Raw genomic sequence first — 18,743 nt, 5'->3', positions numbered from 1 at the left:
ACACACACACACACACACACACACACACACACACACACACACACACACACACACACACACACACACACACACACACACACACACACACACACACTGAGCTGTGGTCTGGTGGAGTCATCAGTTTCTCTGTTGGTGTGTTAATTTAATGACTGGCCCTCCACATAACCACGGGTCAATATAAATCAATACAAAGGCTGCGAGGAGAGAGAGTGTGAGTGTGTGTGTGAGTGTGTGTGTGTGTGTGTGGACGTATGATTTAATATCTGGGCACCTTGGGTAATGAGATCCATACACACACACACACACACGGTCTCTGCAGACAACAGGCCCACAGCTGCAGTCTGCTCTCAGCCTGAGATCTTTCCAGTCTGCAGCGACAGTAAATCACAGTTTCATCAAATGTACAGTTTCGGTTTGAACAAAGACGGCCGAGTTTCTCTGCAGCCGCGTCGTCGCGCTAAAAACCAGATGAAAACCTGCGACGAGCAGGGCTGCAGAGGGGAGCGAGCTGCAGCAGATGACGTCTCATGTTACTGTGATTTCAGAGGCGAATCGACTCAAACAGCCGGCCCGTAAGACCACCGATGGAACATCAAGCAACCCTCAGGACATACGAGACGCATCAGCATCCAGATCAGGACGTGCAAACGGTGGACTGATGGACTCTGTATCTCTGGAGGAGCCTCGTCAAGTCAAGCCGTCCTGTTTGTTTTGGCTCTGAGGCTCCGAGCTGACAGAGAGTCTGGCTTACAGAGCGGGAGCGCCAAGGTTAAAAGGAATTTACCTGAGGAAGCTATCGGGTTGCATCATGGGAACTGTAGTATTCTATCTGCACTGTGAGACCCTGCCCTTCACTTGAAGTCCACAGTCTCAACTGACGTCAGTGAAACAGCACATTACAGTCATTTACCGTCCACGTTTGATAAAATCAGTGCAGGGAGAGAAAGATTGCATCTTTACATGAGACCACACAAAGGAAAAGAAGCAGAAGAGATAAAAATATAAAAATTTTATATTTAGATAAAACTCAAGGCAATGATGAAAAGTTAATCACACAAACAGCTCATCAGTAAAGAACTTCCCACACTAAAATCAAACGTCACAGCGCGAAGCTTCAACGTCGCTATTTAAAGACGCTTTCAGAGGCCGGGACCAGTTTCTCATTGGACCTGATCTGGGATCAGCTGAAACTGAAGAAATTAAAGTCTGAAGCCGGGCAGCACGAACAAAAGAAAAGAGAGATCAGACAGGAGGAGGTGAAGGCCGACTGCTGAGCGGCTGATACGAGGCGAGGTGGCTGAACATCTTTCTGCTGTAAATGTCTCATTTACATCTTGTCGACCTGAATCTCATCTTTTTTTCTGCCAGGAGAGGAGAGAGGAGCAGACTGTTATCAGACTCCTGCAGGAGGGAGGAGGAGGCGAGCAGCTAATGAGCACAAACACCAACTCCTCTTCCTCTTCCTCTCCTCCTCCTCCTCCTCATCTCACCAGTGTGAAGAACAGGAAACCTTCATGTGTAAGAACAGTTATATCAGCGCATTGTGACGGTGTCCTATCATGCCAGCTTATCTTCCTGTGGTTTTTCAAAGTAAAGGCATCAAGCAGCCTTCACATTAAAATACTTTTACTGTTTCATTTAAGAAAACAGTGCAGGAAGAGCCTTAAAACGGATCTTTGGTTTACTGCAGGACATGAGGAGGTGCATTCATGACCACGTTATTGATAATCACCAATAACACGGTCAAACTGCTCAGTAAAAACTACTAATTTACATTAAGTGATAAACTTTGAGGTAACTACACCTTGTTAACACTGAGGAGAGGATCTGTGTGGGCTGTTACCTTCGGACTGTCAACCATTTAGATTTAACTGTAAAAATAATGTTTTATAACACGTTTAAAACAGGAAACAGCAGAGCTGCTTGGGTTTGTGGCAAACAATCTGATATTTTTTTAAATGAAATAACAAAATACTGATATTTGATGGTTTGTCTTGAGTCACAGATTCCAGAACAGTTGTTGTAAAAACTTCTCAAATGGTGACTCAACACGAATCCTATTTTGGTCCACCACCTTCTGTTTACGCTCCAGTGTAAACACAGTCAAATGAAAATGTGTGTGACCGTCTGACAGCAGCTTTCCTTTACCTGTGACGACGTGCACCGCAAACAGTCTGCAGACAGCTGTTCGCTCCTCACACTCAAAACACAAATACAGCAAAACTTCAGTCATCACCGCTGCTGAAAAACTGCAAACTAACAACACACACCACACACACTGACCTCCCCACTGCCCAGCCTAGTCTGAGCAAGTGTGTGTGTGTGTGTGTGTGTGTGTGTGTGTGTGTGTGTGTGTTGACAGTAGGACAGATGCCCAGCTCTCAGGAAGCGACAGGAGCAGCCGACAACACACCCACACAGTCACACACACTAATTTCTAATGTAACAGAGACAGATGGGCCAGTATTATAAATAGAGCTGTCAGGCTGCAGCTACCTGGATACTGCTCTATTTACACAAACACACACGTTCACTTCACCTTCTGCTTTTTCATATCAGTATTTTCTCTGACTGTTTCTCTCTATCTGCAGCAGGATTTGATGAAAGATAACGAGCTCTAATAAATTAGATTTCAGTGTTTATAACAAACTGAAAACATTCAATAAGGCTGAATGTTTTGAATTTATGGCTGACTTCATCCTGGGCTGTATTTTCTAAGACATGTTTTAAAAAAGATGGCACTTTTTACTGTATATTTAGTATTTATGAGTCACATGACTGCTGTTGGGCCTCAAATAACCTCATTCATTTTATTGTAATTTAAGACAGAGAAAAGCTTCAAATCTCAAATGTGAGAGGCTGAAACCATGAAATGTTGGACATTTCAACATGGTGGAATATTCCTTTAAAGTTTGATGAAGATGAGGACGAGGAGACAAACACACACACACACAGACACACAGACACACAGACACACAGACACACACACACACACACAAATCTCAGTGGATACTTCAACGAGTCAGACACAAACGTGTCACTGCTTAGCTGTCAAAGCCAAAAACTAACAGACAAAACTGAAGAAACACTCTGAGGTTTTCAGTGATTTATTCTCACACACACACACGCGCGCACACACACACACAGCATTTATTTTTAGCAGGGCTAAGTGAAGACACGGGGGAGAAGAGGATGGAGAGAGGAGATAACGAAGGGATGGGGAGGATGGAGGGAGAGTAAAGAGAGGAGAGGAGCAGGAGAGCCCGACAGGACAAAGATGAGAGGACGGAGAGGACAGAAGAAACATTTGAAGACAAAGATCAAACGAGAGAAGGAAAGATGAAAAGAAAGGATTACAAAGGAGACAGAGGAGAGGACAGGGACAGAGAGTCAGCACCTTGTGTTGTAAAACATGGCCGACTAAACGTCCTCCAGAGACCTTCATCAAAGCCACTGCATCATCAGACATACACACAACTACTGCTGCTGAGTGTGTGTGTGTGTGTGTGTGTGTGTGTGTGTGTGTGTGTGTGTGTGTGTGTGTGTGTGTGTGTGTGTGTGTGTGTGTGTGTGTGAGCGCGCTAAGCCTGCAGCAAGGTGCTCGGTGAGGTCAGCGGCTCTCAGAAGGGCGACAGACTGACATGTCTGCAGCAGCAGGACTTCAAAATCCTCTCAGCACTTCTCCATTTCCAGCCGACGTCCGGCTGATGGACTCTTCTTACTTTCTGAGAAGCTTCAACGGCGTTTGTGAACGTTTTTAAATCAGGATCATTCAGAGCAGAAATAGTCCGTCTCTGTACGTGAAAAGCTGACAATTGTTATGTAAGAGCATAATCACAGCCCGAGTGAAAAGCAAACACTGCCAGCGACAGTCATGAGCCATGAACACTGTTTGTCTCCGAGCATTCACACACAAGACGCCAAACAAAAGGCAGATGTATCCTAATGTGACAAAGCTAGGAACACTCAGCGCTTCCCTCGGCGGGGGGCAGCGAGGGAAACGACACCACGAGCACAAACTCACGCCGAGGCTGGAAAAGGCTAAAAATAAAGACACGTTCAGAGACAGCATCTCACCCTCCGCTGGTCCCATTTGGACCAAACGTGGGGGAAACGATCGTTCAACGCGTTCAGGATGATCAGCGAGGACTGCAGCCGAAACAAGGTGACATTTCAGTCCTGATTGGCTGAGACGAGGACGGCGTCACCAGTGAGCCGGGACGTCTTTACGGCCGCCTTGTTAACGGCGAGAAACGGAGGATTTGTGGCGTTAAAGGCTGCTGGAGGATGGATCTGAGCACAGGTCGACCTGTCAGAAGTTTACGTCTTCAGCTTCTTTTGGACCTTCTTGACTGAACACTAAAGGTTCGGCTCACATACTTCAGAAAATCTCACTGAATGCTTTGCACTATAAAGCCGCCGCCTACACATTGTGTCACGGCGCCGCAGCCTCAGTCTGAAACCCGATCTGTCTGCTGGCCATGATTTGCGTCAGCCTCGTCCAAACACTGCGCGTGGAGTCATTCCTTTAAACAAACTGACGGTAAAGCTCATCTTTCCAAGCAGCTGATTGCTCCATGTGGTTCAAAATGATGAGAAAACGGCTTTTTTGGACAAAGGTGAAATGATATGCTTCTCTTCTTAATTCAACACATTTTCTGAAGGTCAGGTGAAGAAAAACATGGCTGCTCCTGACTGAGAGTGGACGGAAACACTGCAGTTTGCACCAAAAAGCCTTTGTCTTTGTGCTGTTTTTGCCTGACGTTTGTGCCCAGCGGAGGTTGGATTAGCACATTATCCACTTTGTATCTTTTATTTATTTTGTTTTAAAGGGTTGGTTCACCCGAGTGAATAACGGACAGTTTTTATAGAGTCTACTACCTCAGAAACACAGCGTGTCTGTGGATTAAAGCAGAGGAACAGAGTCTGCAGTGAAACGCTGTCGTTACTCAGAGCTGTAAGTGCTGCAAACTACACTTCAAGAGACTGGAAACTTATATATATATATATATATATATATATGTCTCCAAACCTGTGCCAATTAAAGCACAGCTGTTTACGCGAGAAGACACCACCAGAGCCAGTTTGGGTGATCGAACTTCAAAGTCCAGATCATCAAGCTTTCATTTCTTTGGTGAGCGGCCAGCGATGTAATCCAAGGTGTCCCAACTACAAATAACTAACAGGAGTTACAACAGGAAGGACGCTCTGATTGGTCTGAGCTCCATTTTATACATCAGCTTCTTCATGCTCATGCCGAGGTCAAAGCAAACATGGCCGCTTCCTCCGTCGCTTGCTTGATATTCGCTTCGCTGCTCACCCGCGGGTTTGTTTTCAGCACGCATTCACATGTTCGCTGGCGGCGTCGCGGCAGAAAACAGGAGAGAGAGATAAAAAAAGAGGGAGAAGGGCGACATAAGGGCTTTTCAAGGCAAACTAATGGAAGACTGAACTGCTCAAACACAGCCACAGGACACACACTCTGCCTGCCGCACGCACACACATTCACACACAAGCCCATTAGACCAGATGACTGCCTTAGAGCTAGGTGGCATAGCACTAGCCTTTTTCCTCCCTGCACACACGCACACACACGATCCATCCCGAGCCAGATGTAGCCCCCGGCCTGACTCAAACCGGCCTCGTCTGTCCCCCCTAATACTCTCCCTGCACACACGCTAGGGGCCATAACCAATTGCCTTAATCTAATCCTTGCACTGGCCCTCTCACTTCAAGCAATATAAAGAGGAGAGGACAGAGACAGAGAGAGAGGGACTCTTCTTCTTCCTCTTCTTCCTCGTTCAGTCAGCAAACAAAGAAAATGTTCATCACAGCCAGCGTGTTGAGGGGTGGGCTGACAGTCTGGTTACTCTGCTCTACTCAGCTGTTTAAAGCTTTGTTTAAACACAGCTCGGGCCACGGCGGCTGACTATCGTCCCGCTTGGTGAACGCTGCTGTTCTCCACAACCAAAGATGAAAAGTGAAACACCCATCACAGCCTCCCAAAAGTCGATCAGAGCAGCAGCAAATCTTCATCGAGGAGCTGCAGTGGCACATTTCTGCCATGTTTTATCTAGACTGTCGACCTGATGAACTGAAAAACTGATTTAGATGACTTCTAGTTAACATGGTCACAGAAAGAAGGTCATTGTTGGGATATTGCTGAAGCCCAAAGAACAGGCATCGTGTTCAATAAACCAAAGCAGGACCGAGGCTGCTCTCCTCTCTCTCTGGGGACGATCGGCACAGAGAACAAACGCATGAAAAGAAATCCAGAGGGCGAGAGAGGGAGGCGGAAAGAGCAAAGTTTGCCCAGAGGGAGGGGGCGCCTGAAAGAGGTTAGAGCCCCTGCTTCACCTATTCACCAGGAGAGGAGAGGGAGAGATGGGCGGGGGTGGGGGGTGGGGGGGCTCCTCGAATATTCAGCCACAGGCGTCACACACACAGTCACACACACGTCCTATCTCTTAGTGTCTCTGAGTCAGTGACCAGGAAATCCACAGGGAAGAGATTAAGACCACGGGCGAGGGAGAGAGAGAGAGAGAGAGAGAGAGAGAGAGAGAGAGAGAGAGAGAGAGAGAGAGAGAGAGAGAGAGAGAGAGAGAGAGAGTGTACAATGACAAGAAATGTGAATTAAGAACTGTTTATGTGCTTAAATTTTGACAACACACAGAAAGTAGAATTAGGTTCTTAAGTTGTCACACACACACACACAAACACACATACACACACACGCGTGCACACACACACGCACACGCACACAGCATTACTTCCTGCTGCCGTACCGCTGCAGAGGAAGAAGGCGCAACAAGACGCTGTAGTTAAAGGAGCGGCAGTCGAAGCTGAAGCGTCGAACAGAGACGCAGAAAACACGAAGGCAACGTGACGTTTCTGTGAGTTAATTAATGAATTAATTAATGTGAAGGAGGAGGTGTCATCACGTCTGTGTGGAGCGACGAGGAGAAGTCTCAACCTGCACAAACTTTCTGTTTCATGCAGCTTTGGTAATGTGATGCTTCAAAATGTGCATGAATATACGTTGATGGAAACACAGCGAGTGTGTGTGCTCATGCACCAACACCTTCTGCAAGCACCAACCAAACCCCCCCCCCCCCCCCCCACACACACACACACAAACACACACACTCTATCTGCTCAGAAACCTCAGGCAACAGAAACCGCTCCCATCAGCTCTGGTCTCTCAGCTGGTGGTTTATCACATGTGGTTAAAACTCAGCCGACCAGCGGCCGCTGTCCTCCAGTTTGTCTCTCTAACTGGGAAAATGCAACCACCTGCCACTGACTCACACACTCGGAAGTGTTGGGAAGCATGGCTACAGCTGTGACTCAGCCTGTCACCATATCACTACTGTAAAAAGGTCAAAGGTCACAGAAGCAGGTTCGTCAGAGGACTTTCATTCCCGCCGAGCAGCAGGAAGTTAATCAGTTAATCACTGTGCACTGCTGTCGTGTAAACAGCGCTGCATGAAACGCCTGCTGGGGCTGAAACATCACAGGCCGCAGAGCCTCGCCGAACGCATTCATGTGAGGAAATGAAATTCAGCAGTGACCCGGACATAACCGCCAAAAGGTCAAGATTTTACTCTCAGTGACTTCCTGGTTCAGTGGAGGAAAACTGGAGAGAGGAGAGATTTAATGTGTGAAAACACCACAGAAATGCCTTCTAGCTGGAGGAAAGAGCTCGACGTCACCTGGACCACAGAGCGCAGGTGACGACGTGACCGCTCACAGGACAGCTGCTGGGTTTTATCTAATGTGTTGATCTGTTGGATCATCGTAGCTGCAGGTTGTTTGCTCTCAAAACGATGTGCTGACACGCCTCTCCTGAACAAACACGAGTTAGCGTGGTGAATGTGAAGCGCTAACGTGCTTCATCATGACGGCCTTCCAGTGTTCCCTCTGTGGAAAGAGCCCAAAGTGTTTGGTTTGCATTCACAAAGCTGATGAGAGCACACGTGTTGTCTGGTCAGCGATGGCGTGTGGTGGGCAGGTGATGGAGGTTAGCTGGCTTCATCTGCATTAACCGCTTCGACAGAGAAATGCTACATATTGACCTTGAAACTGATCAAATGGCTTTAAATAAAGGTTCATTCACATTTATGTTAACTACAATCAAAGCATCCTGACAGCCATAAACCCACATTAAAGGACCTGCTGAATCATAATGCTTTAAAGCTTTGAAGTGTTAGCGTTGACATTCACAATGCTGCACAGCGCTTTATTCTGAAAGGCAACAGAGTCCAAATTAAGCCGAGACGACGTGGAGACATTTGACTGAAAGCTGCAGAAAACATTTCTAAAGACAAATGAAATCAGAGCTAATCTTCCAGCTCTGCGGCCAGTCGAGCGTGAGCCAATAAAAATGCTCCAGCTCGCTCTAAAAAGGTCTGAAAAATGAAAAACAAAAACAACGTCGACGTGTTTTCAGCGCGGACGTCTGCATGTGATGCACGTCAGCGCCGGAGCTGGAACAATGAGCCAATGAAGCTGAAAATTAACAGGGAGCTTTTTTGATAATTGAACTATTTTTCAGACAAAAATGACAAACATTTGCTGGCTGCAGCTCTGGGACTGTCAGGCTCGTCTGTACTTCTGTGAGAGCAAACTCAAAACCTCTGACAAGGAGACGGATGGTGCTACAAAACAAGCACTGTGAAGGTGTCACCTTGAGCTTTGGCAAACAGTCTGCAGACATTTCTTAAACCAAACTGAAAACAGTGAAAATAATGGTCAGCTGGAGCCCAAATTGACGTCCTGTGCCGCTCAGCCTGCTGCTCCCTGCTGTTCGTCTTACAGAAAGTGTTAATAATGTGAGATGCTTTTCTTCCCAGACACACAGTAACACCAGAAGGCCACAGGTCAGACAGTCAGACCAGTCCCATTGGGCTGCTGGGAGCACTGGCCGCTCTGACCATTGAACAGGAAGCTCAGTCAGCGTGTTTCCATTGGACATGACGTCAGCCCAGCTGCCGGCAGGAAAACAACACACACACGATCACAGCACCACACACGCGCGCGCACACACACACACACACAGGCAGAGCATGGAGAACGGGATGGCCGGCAACCGCCAATCAATTCTCAACTTGAGCTCTCACTCGGGCTGATTTCTGCTCTGGTCTGCTGCAGGCACAGATATAATACAGAGAGTGGCTGACAGGAACGAGCAGAACAACACAGGATATTAAGATTACTTGTCATCTCTGTCAGCTCTGTCTTTTCTATCGTTCTGAACGCTCTCTGTCCGACTTCCACTGAATGACGACGCTGCTCGAGCACACACTCGACGACGTGCTCTAAAATCTGTGAATTATTTCTTACGAAACCTGTGAAAATCCCACTATTCTGCTACAAAGTCGGGAGCGGTGATGTGACTTCAAAGCAGGCTGAAAATAGCCAATAATCAGCTTTGTATGAAGGCTGCTTGACGCGGCTGCTGAATAATTCTCCAGCAGAGCTCAGGGTGGAAGTTAAAAACCAGTCTGCTGGGGTTTCCCTGCCTCCTCCACAGAGACACCAGATGGGCATCTGCAAAGCCTGGCACCACTACAACAGACTGAGGGAGATTTACATGAGCAAAACAATGTTATGGACACGGGAAATAAGACGTACGAGTCATAAATTTACACATCGATTTAGAAATTCTTTCCTCTTGGTTTTATTCTCGTCCTTATTCTTCTTTATTGTGTATATTTTATGTTTGTGTGTATGTTTAACCTGCTGCTGAGTTTCCCAGTTGGGCTCATGGGGGCCCCTGGTTTTTAGCTGCAGTGTTTCCTCATGGGGGCCCCCCCACAGTGGGAGCTGCTTTTGGTCTACTGATGGGGTGCTGCCGAGCGGACGGCTCTGGCCTGGATGGCTGGTCGGGGTGGTCTCGGGCGGCGCTCCCTAGTCATGGGCGGGGGCCCTCTCAGTGTGGATGGCCCCCAAAGGTGGCTTATTCCTTTCCTTGTCCCTATGGGGGTGTGTGTGTGCGTGCGTGTCTGTCAGTGTGTGTCTCTATATGTCTCTGTATGTATTTATGGGGGCGGGACAGCTGGGTTTTCTTCTTTGTTGTCTTTAGCCTCTGTGAGGCACTTTGTGTTGCTTTTAAGTATGAGTGCCATATCAATAAAGTTTGATTTGATTTGATCAATAAGTCTAAGTCTGAGAAACGTCAGCTTTATTGTGCCATTTTATTACTTGTCTTTCTTTGTTCTGTCAATACATTCTTTGGTGTTTAATGTCAGTAAAACATCTTTAAACTCATTTAGTGAAAGGCAGCATTGTCTTAAATCTCTACGGTCTTTAACGGGTGTGAAATTGATTGGACCATTCATGTTGAATTCATCTCAATCTGTCTTTTACCAATATGATCTTTAGTATTTAACGCCCATTAAGCATCTCTAAGGCAGAATAACGCTGGCTGTTATGATGCTGTTGTGATTATTAAATGAAGTATTCAGTGCAGCTATCAGGGGCTTTGATTCAGAAGTGATTACATGAGCAGAAACTGACTGAAAATTCCCTTCAAAACGATTTTAAAAACACAAAAAGTCCAATTCTCCAAACAAACTTAGTTTAAGAGTTGTTTTATTCAGTCAAACAGCCGATGGAAGTTCTTTTGAAAAGCAGGGAGCAGAAACTCCTCCCCTCCCCTCCCCTCCCCTCCCCTCCCCTCATCTCTCCTCTCCTCTCCTCTCCTCTCCTCTCCTCTCCTCTCCTCTCCTCTCCTCCCCTCCCCTCTCCTCCTCTCCTCTCCTCTCCCCTCCTCTCCTCCCTCCATCCGTCCCTCCTCACATTAAACTAAGTGCTGGGGAAGATAACAACCAATGGGACTTCCAAATGCATCAACATCAAAAAGCTATTTAATCACTGCTCTGCCGCTCTCTCTCTCTCCTTTCTCCAGCCTTCGTGCCAAATACCATTTCATGTCTCTGGGGAACAGGAAACATTTAATAAAACTTCTCTAATCGAGTTCGGCAGCAGGGAGCTGTGTGGCCTCGCTCAGGCAGTCGCAGCCATCTGCTCGTCATCTGAAAGATCCCCTTCTTCTCCGAGACCCCGTCGGTCAAAAGGTTTTATACTCGGACACCAAACTGATGTTCTGAGAGCTTCTATGTAAACAAACCTGACAAAAATCGACCCAATAGTGCCTTTTACGTTTTGGCTTCAGGCCCAGACGCTGCCAAAAGTGAAGTTTGAAGGGCTGCTCGGGGTGCCAGAGAGGGCCGGGTGCTTAGATTTGACTGATGTTTCATTCACTGGATGTTACAGCACGTGTTCGATTGAAGCACGGGATCATTGTGCCGGATTAAAATGTATGCAGGCTGAGCTGGTGCAGACTGAGCCTGGGGTGTGTGTGCTTTAGCCATTTTAACATAGCAAGATGTCAGCAGTTTTGGGTGAACAAAGAGCATTTTGGAGGAGGAAAACAAGTGAACCGCTGCCTCACTTACACTGCTTTGCATTCCTTTTCACCTATTTTCTGAAGCATTTTACCATCAGGACAAATGGAACAGGAGAAGAACTGATTTCCATCTGTTGCGGTGCATATTTTGTTTAAAAAAAGTGTGTTTTTCGAAAAGCTGGCTCGTGCAGTGATGTGGGTTCTTAACGATGCTGCCATGCTGCTTGAAAGGCAACATGGCAGGCATATAAAATATGAAGAATTTGCATCAGCAGCCGGCGTCAGCGAGCACTCAGAGTTAATTATTCACTCCTGTGCTGTATTTTAATAAAATGGTTTTAGGATGAGCATTCAGATCAAAGGTTACTTTATTATTTTAATCAAAAATGAAAAGATCATCAGTTTACTGTCTGAATTTGACCGTCGCCGGCCACTGAAACAGCATTCAGAGCATCAGGGGACGCTGATGCTCTCCTTTGCTTCAATACTGAACAACTTGAGCATCAAGAGCAAGCAGGACGTCTCTGTGTCTCCCTCCAGGACAGCTGGACGGCGTGACTTTGTTTCTCTCTGTAAGCACTGTCGCTCCATAGCAAACACGCTGCATTTCCCTCAGCAAAGGAGTCATTTTCCAGAAGCCGGTGGAGTCTGAATATCTGTTCGAGTTCACTGTGAACACAAAGAGATGTTGCTGAGCGCGTGGGCGACACACTTTGGAGAAGTACCTCGTGTCACTGCGTCTCCGCTTACCGGTGATTCTCTTTTTAAAAACATCCTTTCACCACCTTCTTCAGCTCGTTTCTCCTCCAACACCTCTCTCTCAGGAGTATTATGGAGGCTCTGCGGCTCTGACCCTTCGCCTCCTTAATGCTGGATTCTAGCAGAATGTGACGTTTCCTGCCTCTGACCTCTCTGTGCGTCGTTACGGCTAACAGCCAGAGCTTAATGCAGAAGATACTCAGCGGAGATTTGTACTCGACCTCGTACAGACGGGCAAAACCGCGGCCGCCTAAAAGCGTGATCCCCTGACTGCTGCGTTCTGGAGGGATGCGAGTTCAGGAGTTATGTCAGTGCTGTAAAGACCACACACAGATGCACTAACACACACACAGATACACAAAGCAGAGGCATGCTCAGTCCTTCGTAGGCCAGCAGACAAACTCTGCTTTGCAACCATTTTGTCTCGTTCACGCTGGCACAGGTACAGGTGTACGCTCAGGTACGGGTACGCATACTGCATGTTCATGTATGTGAGTAACAGAGGATCATTTGTTGGTCATTTTTGGTCACTGGGCAAAGATTTACTGCATCCCCATCAAAGGGTCGTAGTTTTAAAGCAGGTGTACTCACAGAAACATGGACAAAAGTCAGAGTACAGACCTTTAACCTCCTCCTCCTCCTGCTGCTGATATCGTCTGACTTTGCTCCTCCAGCCTTTCCTCACTTCCTTCCATGTTAGCTATTTGCTTGAATTAACTTGCACGGAAGGACGTTCTGTAATCCTCGATTATTAAGTACCGATCCATGGGTGTAATGAGCAGGCACACATGGATGGATGATGGATAAAAAGATCCTAAAAGCTCTCTGTCAGCTGAGGAACAATTAGACATTAAGCTGAACACAGCTTTAATCTATAGACAGACAAACAGTGAGAGACTGCAGTATGATGTGAATCACATTTCAGATTTCTCCATGAGGACATGCTTATCACGTTGGAACCACCTTGGGAACAAATTCAAGGACAGTGATTCTCTCAAGTATAAAATAAAGAAGGCTTACATTTGCCATTTTTGGAGGTAAGACAAGAACACATGATTGAATTTGTCTCATCAGGCCAATAACTCCTGGTTAAAACATCCCAGGGTTTTCCTCAGGAGGCATGTTGACAAACCTGGGAGCTGTTTTCAAGGCCATTCGTTCACTTTTCACAAACACTAAAGGCTTTGGTGAATTTTTCTTAAAATCGACAAACCTTTAAGGGCTTGCAGGGCCCCTGGGAAGCCTGTTAGCTGCATTATAATTAGAACGTGGTGACTGGAACGCTCTGAAAATGATAACGAGCAGAACTCTGCGAACGGGAAAGAGAGACGCCGAGCGCAGAGCATGCATCACTGTGTTTAATGCAGCGTTTCATCTGACGCTACACACTTCATGCAAAACTCTTGACACAGACCTGCGCTTAATTAGCCGCTTCCTGGAAAATGTCACGTCGAGTTGTCGCCCTAAAACTCCAGAAAAGTTCTGCATCGGCACTAAATCCAGCAGGTGGGAAGGAGCTGACGCAGGCACCACGTGGCTCCGTCTTATCACTTACACAAACCCACCAAATAAAGGTCACACACACAATCACAGCTTCACGTCTTCACACTCTCAGTCACATTTACAGCCACGCTCCATCTCTCTCTCTCTCACACTCACACACACACACACACACACACACACACACACACACACACACACACACACACACACACACACACACACACACACACACACACACACACACACACACACACACACACACACACACACACACACACACACACACACACACACACACACACACACACACACACACACACACACACATAATTCACAGCTTTTCCTCTCACACTTTCTGGTCTGAAACCAAAGACACCACAAACAGCTATCATCACCTCTCTGCCTCTGCGCCTCTCAGCTGGCAGCTTATTATAAGTGGTTAAACTAAACCAAGCAGCAGTCTGGCCTCCTGGAGATTACAACTCCTCCCTGCAGCCAACAGAGCGACTGAGACTGAGCGAGGCCTGCAGCCCAGGCTCGTCTTCAGCGTGGACACCACATCATTTTCTGCAGCTGTGAAACAATCACTGCATTAATCCAACAGTCTATCAACAAAAGATTAATCAGTGATGATTTCAGTGGTTTCAGATCATCAGATGTGAATATTTGTCTTTGTCTTTTGGACGATTTCAATGTGTCCCCTTTGGTTTTGGGAAACAGTTAACTGTATTTTTCACAGTTTTCTGACTCACCAGTTAAGTCAATAAAATGTCCAGAAATGGGAATTAAGAACATCATAAATTGGTAGCTGTAGCCAAACATCGGTCTAATCACACAGAGAGTCACCGAGACTGAGACTCTGAGCTACAGACACATTTCAGTCAGTAACTTTCACTGTGAGCATATTCTGATTAATGTCTATTTTGCTCTTCCAGGAGAGTCAGTCGGTAACAGTGTGGGTGCTATTATGGCATCTCTTTCTTTAAACTGATGAAGCTGTGTAGGTGACACTCAGCCACAGACCAGAAACACAAAACAGACGCTTTTATGTGACTTTCCAGAGAAAGAAACAATAATAAATTGGCCACCATAAAGGGAAGGAGTGCTTCAATGCTTTGACTTTCACCCCCAATTAATGTGACTGGTGTCTGATGGAAAAACAACAATAACACAGTATAACAGTGATGTTTTAATGATTCCCTTTGGGACAGTGTCTTTCCTCCCACCCTGCTCAGAGGTCAGAGTTCACGCAGAGCAGCAGCTCGACATTGGCAGAGACTCACATCTTATTTTAGCAGACATTAGTAGGGTGGACCTCTGCAGACAGTTTTTCCACTGACGGAGGGTCTTCCTAACCACTGAGCTATCGCGCCAACACCCATAATCACTTACAACTCTCTACAATCACACGACGACCCCACCCTCCGAGCTATAAACTCAAATATGTTCTCCAGGCAGATTAAACTCCCAACACTGCAAACCGGGCCGTACAGGAGGACAAACCCTACCTGGGCTCCGAAGCAAAAACAACCTGAAGGTCTCATCAAGTTGTAAAAGCTCTTAAATCGCCTGGATGTGAAGCACCTTATCCAACAGCAGGCAATGAGAACAGCATAAAGATGTTCTCATTGCATCTGGTGAGAAATGATATTCCACAAAAAGAAAGGAGGGGGAAAGCTGTTAAATCCACCCAACAGACCGTCTGGACTTAGAGGGTTTCACGGCACTACCCATGAAATCTCCAATACGCTGCTGTCAGCTGGCAGGCGTCCGCACGCACGCACTCAAATCCACACACATACAGCACCCAGATTAATCCTAAATTTGGTCGGCAGCCACCAACGGGCTCATGTAGATCCAGCTGAATATCAAAACATATTCGGAAGGGATTTTCAGGACAGGAATTAACAGCCCCAGAACGAGGAGAGCTCAGACACAAGCACTACCTTCAAAGCAGAACCCAACACGGACTGGGAACACTGGTGGGAGCACAGGAAACACCTCCTTTTATTGGACGGTCAGATGAAGGAAGGAGGAGAGAGGAGGGAATGAGGTGATAGGATGTGTTTTCAGTCTCGTGTTGAAGAGACGGCCTACTTTCAGCCATTATGGGTACTATCCCAAAACATCTGTCACCAATCTAAACACATTAGAGCCATCCTCCAACTTTCACAAACACGACAACTGATCCTCAATTGAGTACACAATAAAAAAACACTTGACGCCAAAGCCGACACAATCCCTTCTCCCCAACGCATAAACACACACCAGCAGAAACTCAGCAGGAAACATCACATCATCAGATATTTTAAAGAATCTGACTGGAGGAAAACTCACTTTGAGGTCGTTCAGCAAGAGACATTTTTGCTTCTTAGAGCTCATTCAAAGGCACTAAACATGGAGAAGAGTACTGAGCCATGAGTAAATATATTATGCAACAAGCTCATAAAGTATTAAATATGTTTAAATTATTCATTTCTGTGGTCAGAGGGAAAAAGTCACAGTTTGGTTTCTTCTTGGGTCTTTAACAGGCAAAGATTTATCTTTGTACGGCAAAATGTGAAGAGCAAGGGATTCCCGGGTCGTGGGTTTGAATCTCCCCGCAGTCGTCTGTGAGGAAGATAAACACCCTTCAAACGCCTAGAGACGTTATCTACATTATCTACCAGACTGATCCATGACTTCACCGAGGAATCTTCTTTACGACGGCTGGCAGGAAGCCAGGCACATACCCAGCATGCACTGCGTGCCTGCGTCACCACTCTGAGCTACACATGTCCAAACAGGCCGCGTGCCTCATTTTAAAGCTTTAAAGCTCAATCCATCTATGAAAACTGTAGGAAACCACCTTTTCCTGGTCTGGGGATGTGAAGTAACAACCTTTGACCCTGCCGCTGGCTGAAGGGCTGTTCCTTTCAGCTACGGCTGCACCGAACGATTGCTTTCATTATTGATAAAGCTGCCAAATACAATAACAGTTTCCCAGAGCCCAAAGGGACATATTCAGATTGCTTGTTTTGTCCAGTTTACAGTGCAGAACCCAGAGATATTGAATTTCCAAAGGTACAAAACAAAGAAAAGCAGCACAACCTCACACAGGAGAAGCTGGAAGCAGCTAACAGTTTCAGCTGTACTTCCAGACACAGCAAAGGTCTAAAAACCCACAGACACCAGCGTTTCTCTTGTCCTTCCCTGTGCATGGTTGATTAATGGACGGCACGTACTGGTGTAAATCTCTCCACGACCATTCCTCAATCACTTCTTTGAGCGCAGCAATATTTTACCACCTTACTTTGTAATCATTCCAGCAGCGCTTTGCAAACACATCAAGCTTTGTGCCAATAAAGCTCATTGAATTGAAATTGACTTGTTCTGAGCGGCAGCCTGGCAGGCTGCTCGACAGACCAGACAAAACATGTTTGACTGGTGACATCAGAGCCGAGACGTGAACCCTCTCAGAAGTTAGATTCATGTGCTTCACCCCTCCCACCTCAAATCATCCCCCATCCCGTCTGTCCTTCCTTGTCTTGCTCAGTTACTTATTTGGAAAGACACGAGAGGCGTTATCACAGCAAATAACCACAAAGCTTCTGCATGTAACAACAAACCAGCTGCACCTTGTTAGAGTTTCAAAATACCAGAGACAGCCTGGATGCACCTGAAGACACAGACAGAAGACAGAAAGAAAAACAGCAGACAGCAGTGGGACGTGAGACAGAAAGAGACAGACGCTGATGAAAACACATAAGTCACCTGTGCGCTCAATGTAGTCGACACATTTCTCGATGAAGAGCGGGATGGGTCGATCCGGGGTCACCAGGTTCTGCAGGGGAACGCCAAAGTAGTTGCTCTCCCACGTTCTCCGGGTGGGGGGATACAGAGGCTTGGAGGGCTTGGAGGATTTCGGCTATAAAGGGGGATGAGATGATAAGAAGAGGGATGAGATGATAGGAACCGAGGTGATGGGAGAGGGAGGGGAAAAGCAGGAAGAGTGAAGGGAAGACATGGGGGAAGCAGGGAGGAAAAAAGAGGAAACAGAGAGTGATGGAAAACCCGGGGAGAAGAAATGGGGAAGTAAAAATGAAGAAAACGAGAAACGCAAGTTTAAAAAGAGGATTGAGGAACAGGAAGAGAGGAAAGAAGCCACATGGAACAACGGAGGAGAGACAAGAGTGGGTTTGGATTGATAAGGTTGGTCATTGTGGATGAGTGGAAAGAAAAAGGGAGACAGGAAAGGAAAAATAGGTTTGAAAGAGAAAAGGAAAAGCATGAGGAGATAGAAAGAGGAGTGAGAGGAAGGAAGGAAGGAAAAGGGAATTGATAAAGACACGAGGGAGAGCAGAAATGGAGGAGAGAGGGTGATGAGAAGGCAGAACATATCAGAGAAGAAGAAGAGGAAGAGGAGGAGGAGGAGGAGGAGGAGGAGGAGGGCAATCGGGAAATAGATCAGAAAGAAAGTTAGTGGGATGAAGGGAGAGAGAGGGAGAAGGCAGAGGGAGGCCCACGCAGAGGAAGACGAGAAGAAAGAAGACAACAACAGACAAAACCGTTAGTCGAGACCAAAGCTGGGACGAGTAACGAGGTATCGAGGTGGCTTTGATTTCCCACACTCCTCTACTCTTCAAAGTGTTGTCATGCCTACAGCGGTTCGGGCTCCTTTCTAATTGGCCAGGACGGCGACTAAACACCTTCCATTTTGTACCTTGTGGTTCTCTTTTCGCTCTCCTCTGATTATCAAAGACGGTTTGAATGTTCCAACAATGCCCCGCGTTCATGACGCCCATGTAGCACCGCCGGCTGTTTCGAAGCTGATTTGCAGCCTATTATCTGATTCGCGCCGGCATGCTCACTCGCATGTGTGTGTGTTTGTGCGCACACACACTGCAGTTGCTAAATAGCAGCCAAGATTTCTGTGCATTATCTTTTTCAAGTGACTACAAATATTTTTCATCAAAATCAGATGTTTGTGATTAAGCGGATACGTTCTGAACACCTAGTGCTGACTTTAAGATGTTATCGCCATTTTAATGTGCTTAGCATGTCGGTCCGTGAGCGTGCTTATGAGTGGGTC

At 46.6% G+C, this 18,743-nt stretch overlaps 1 protein-coding gene across 2 annotated transcripts in view; it reads right to left on the bottom strand.

The window, feature by feature from the left end:
- Window positions 1-18,743, bottom strand: part of arhgap5 (Rho GTPase activating protein 5) — a 44,910-nt gene that overhangs the window by 16,098 nt on the left and 10,069 nt on the right. For both annotated transcript variants that reach the window (XM_070978779.1, XM_070978781.1), the window contains exon 3: window positions 17,426-17,579. In XM_070978779.1, coding sequence (XP_070834880.1) covers window positions 17,426-17,579 — 154 coding nt within the window. The remainder of the gene's footprint in view (window positions 1-17,425; window positions 17,580-18,743) is intronic.

Source organism: Chaetodon trifascialis, chromosome 14 (assembly GCF_039877785.1).
Source record: "Chaetodon trifascialis isolate fChaTrf1 chromosome 14, fChaTrf1.hap1, whole genome shotgun sequence".
Taxonomy (NCBI): Eukaryota; Metazoa; Chordata; class Actinopteri; order Chaetodontiformes; family Chaetodontidae; genus Chaetodon; species Chaetodon trifascialis.
The sequence above is the reverse complement of the archived record's forward strand: the minus strand, read 5'-3'. Positions and strand labels throughout refer to the sequence as shown.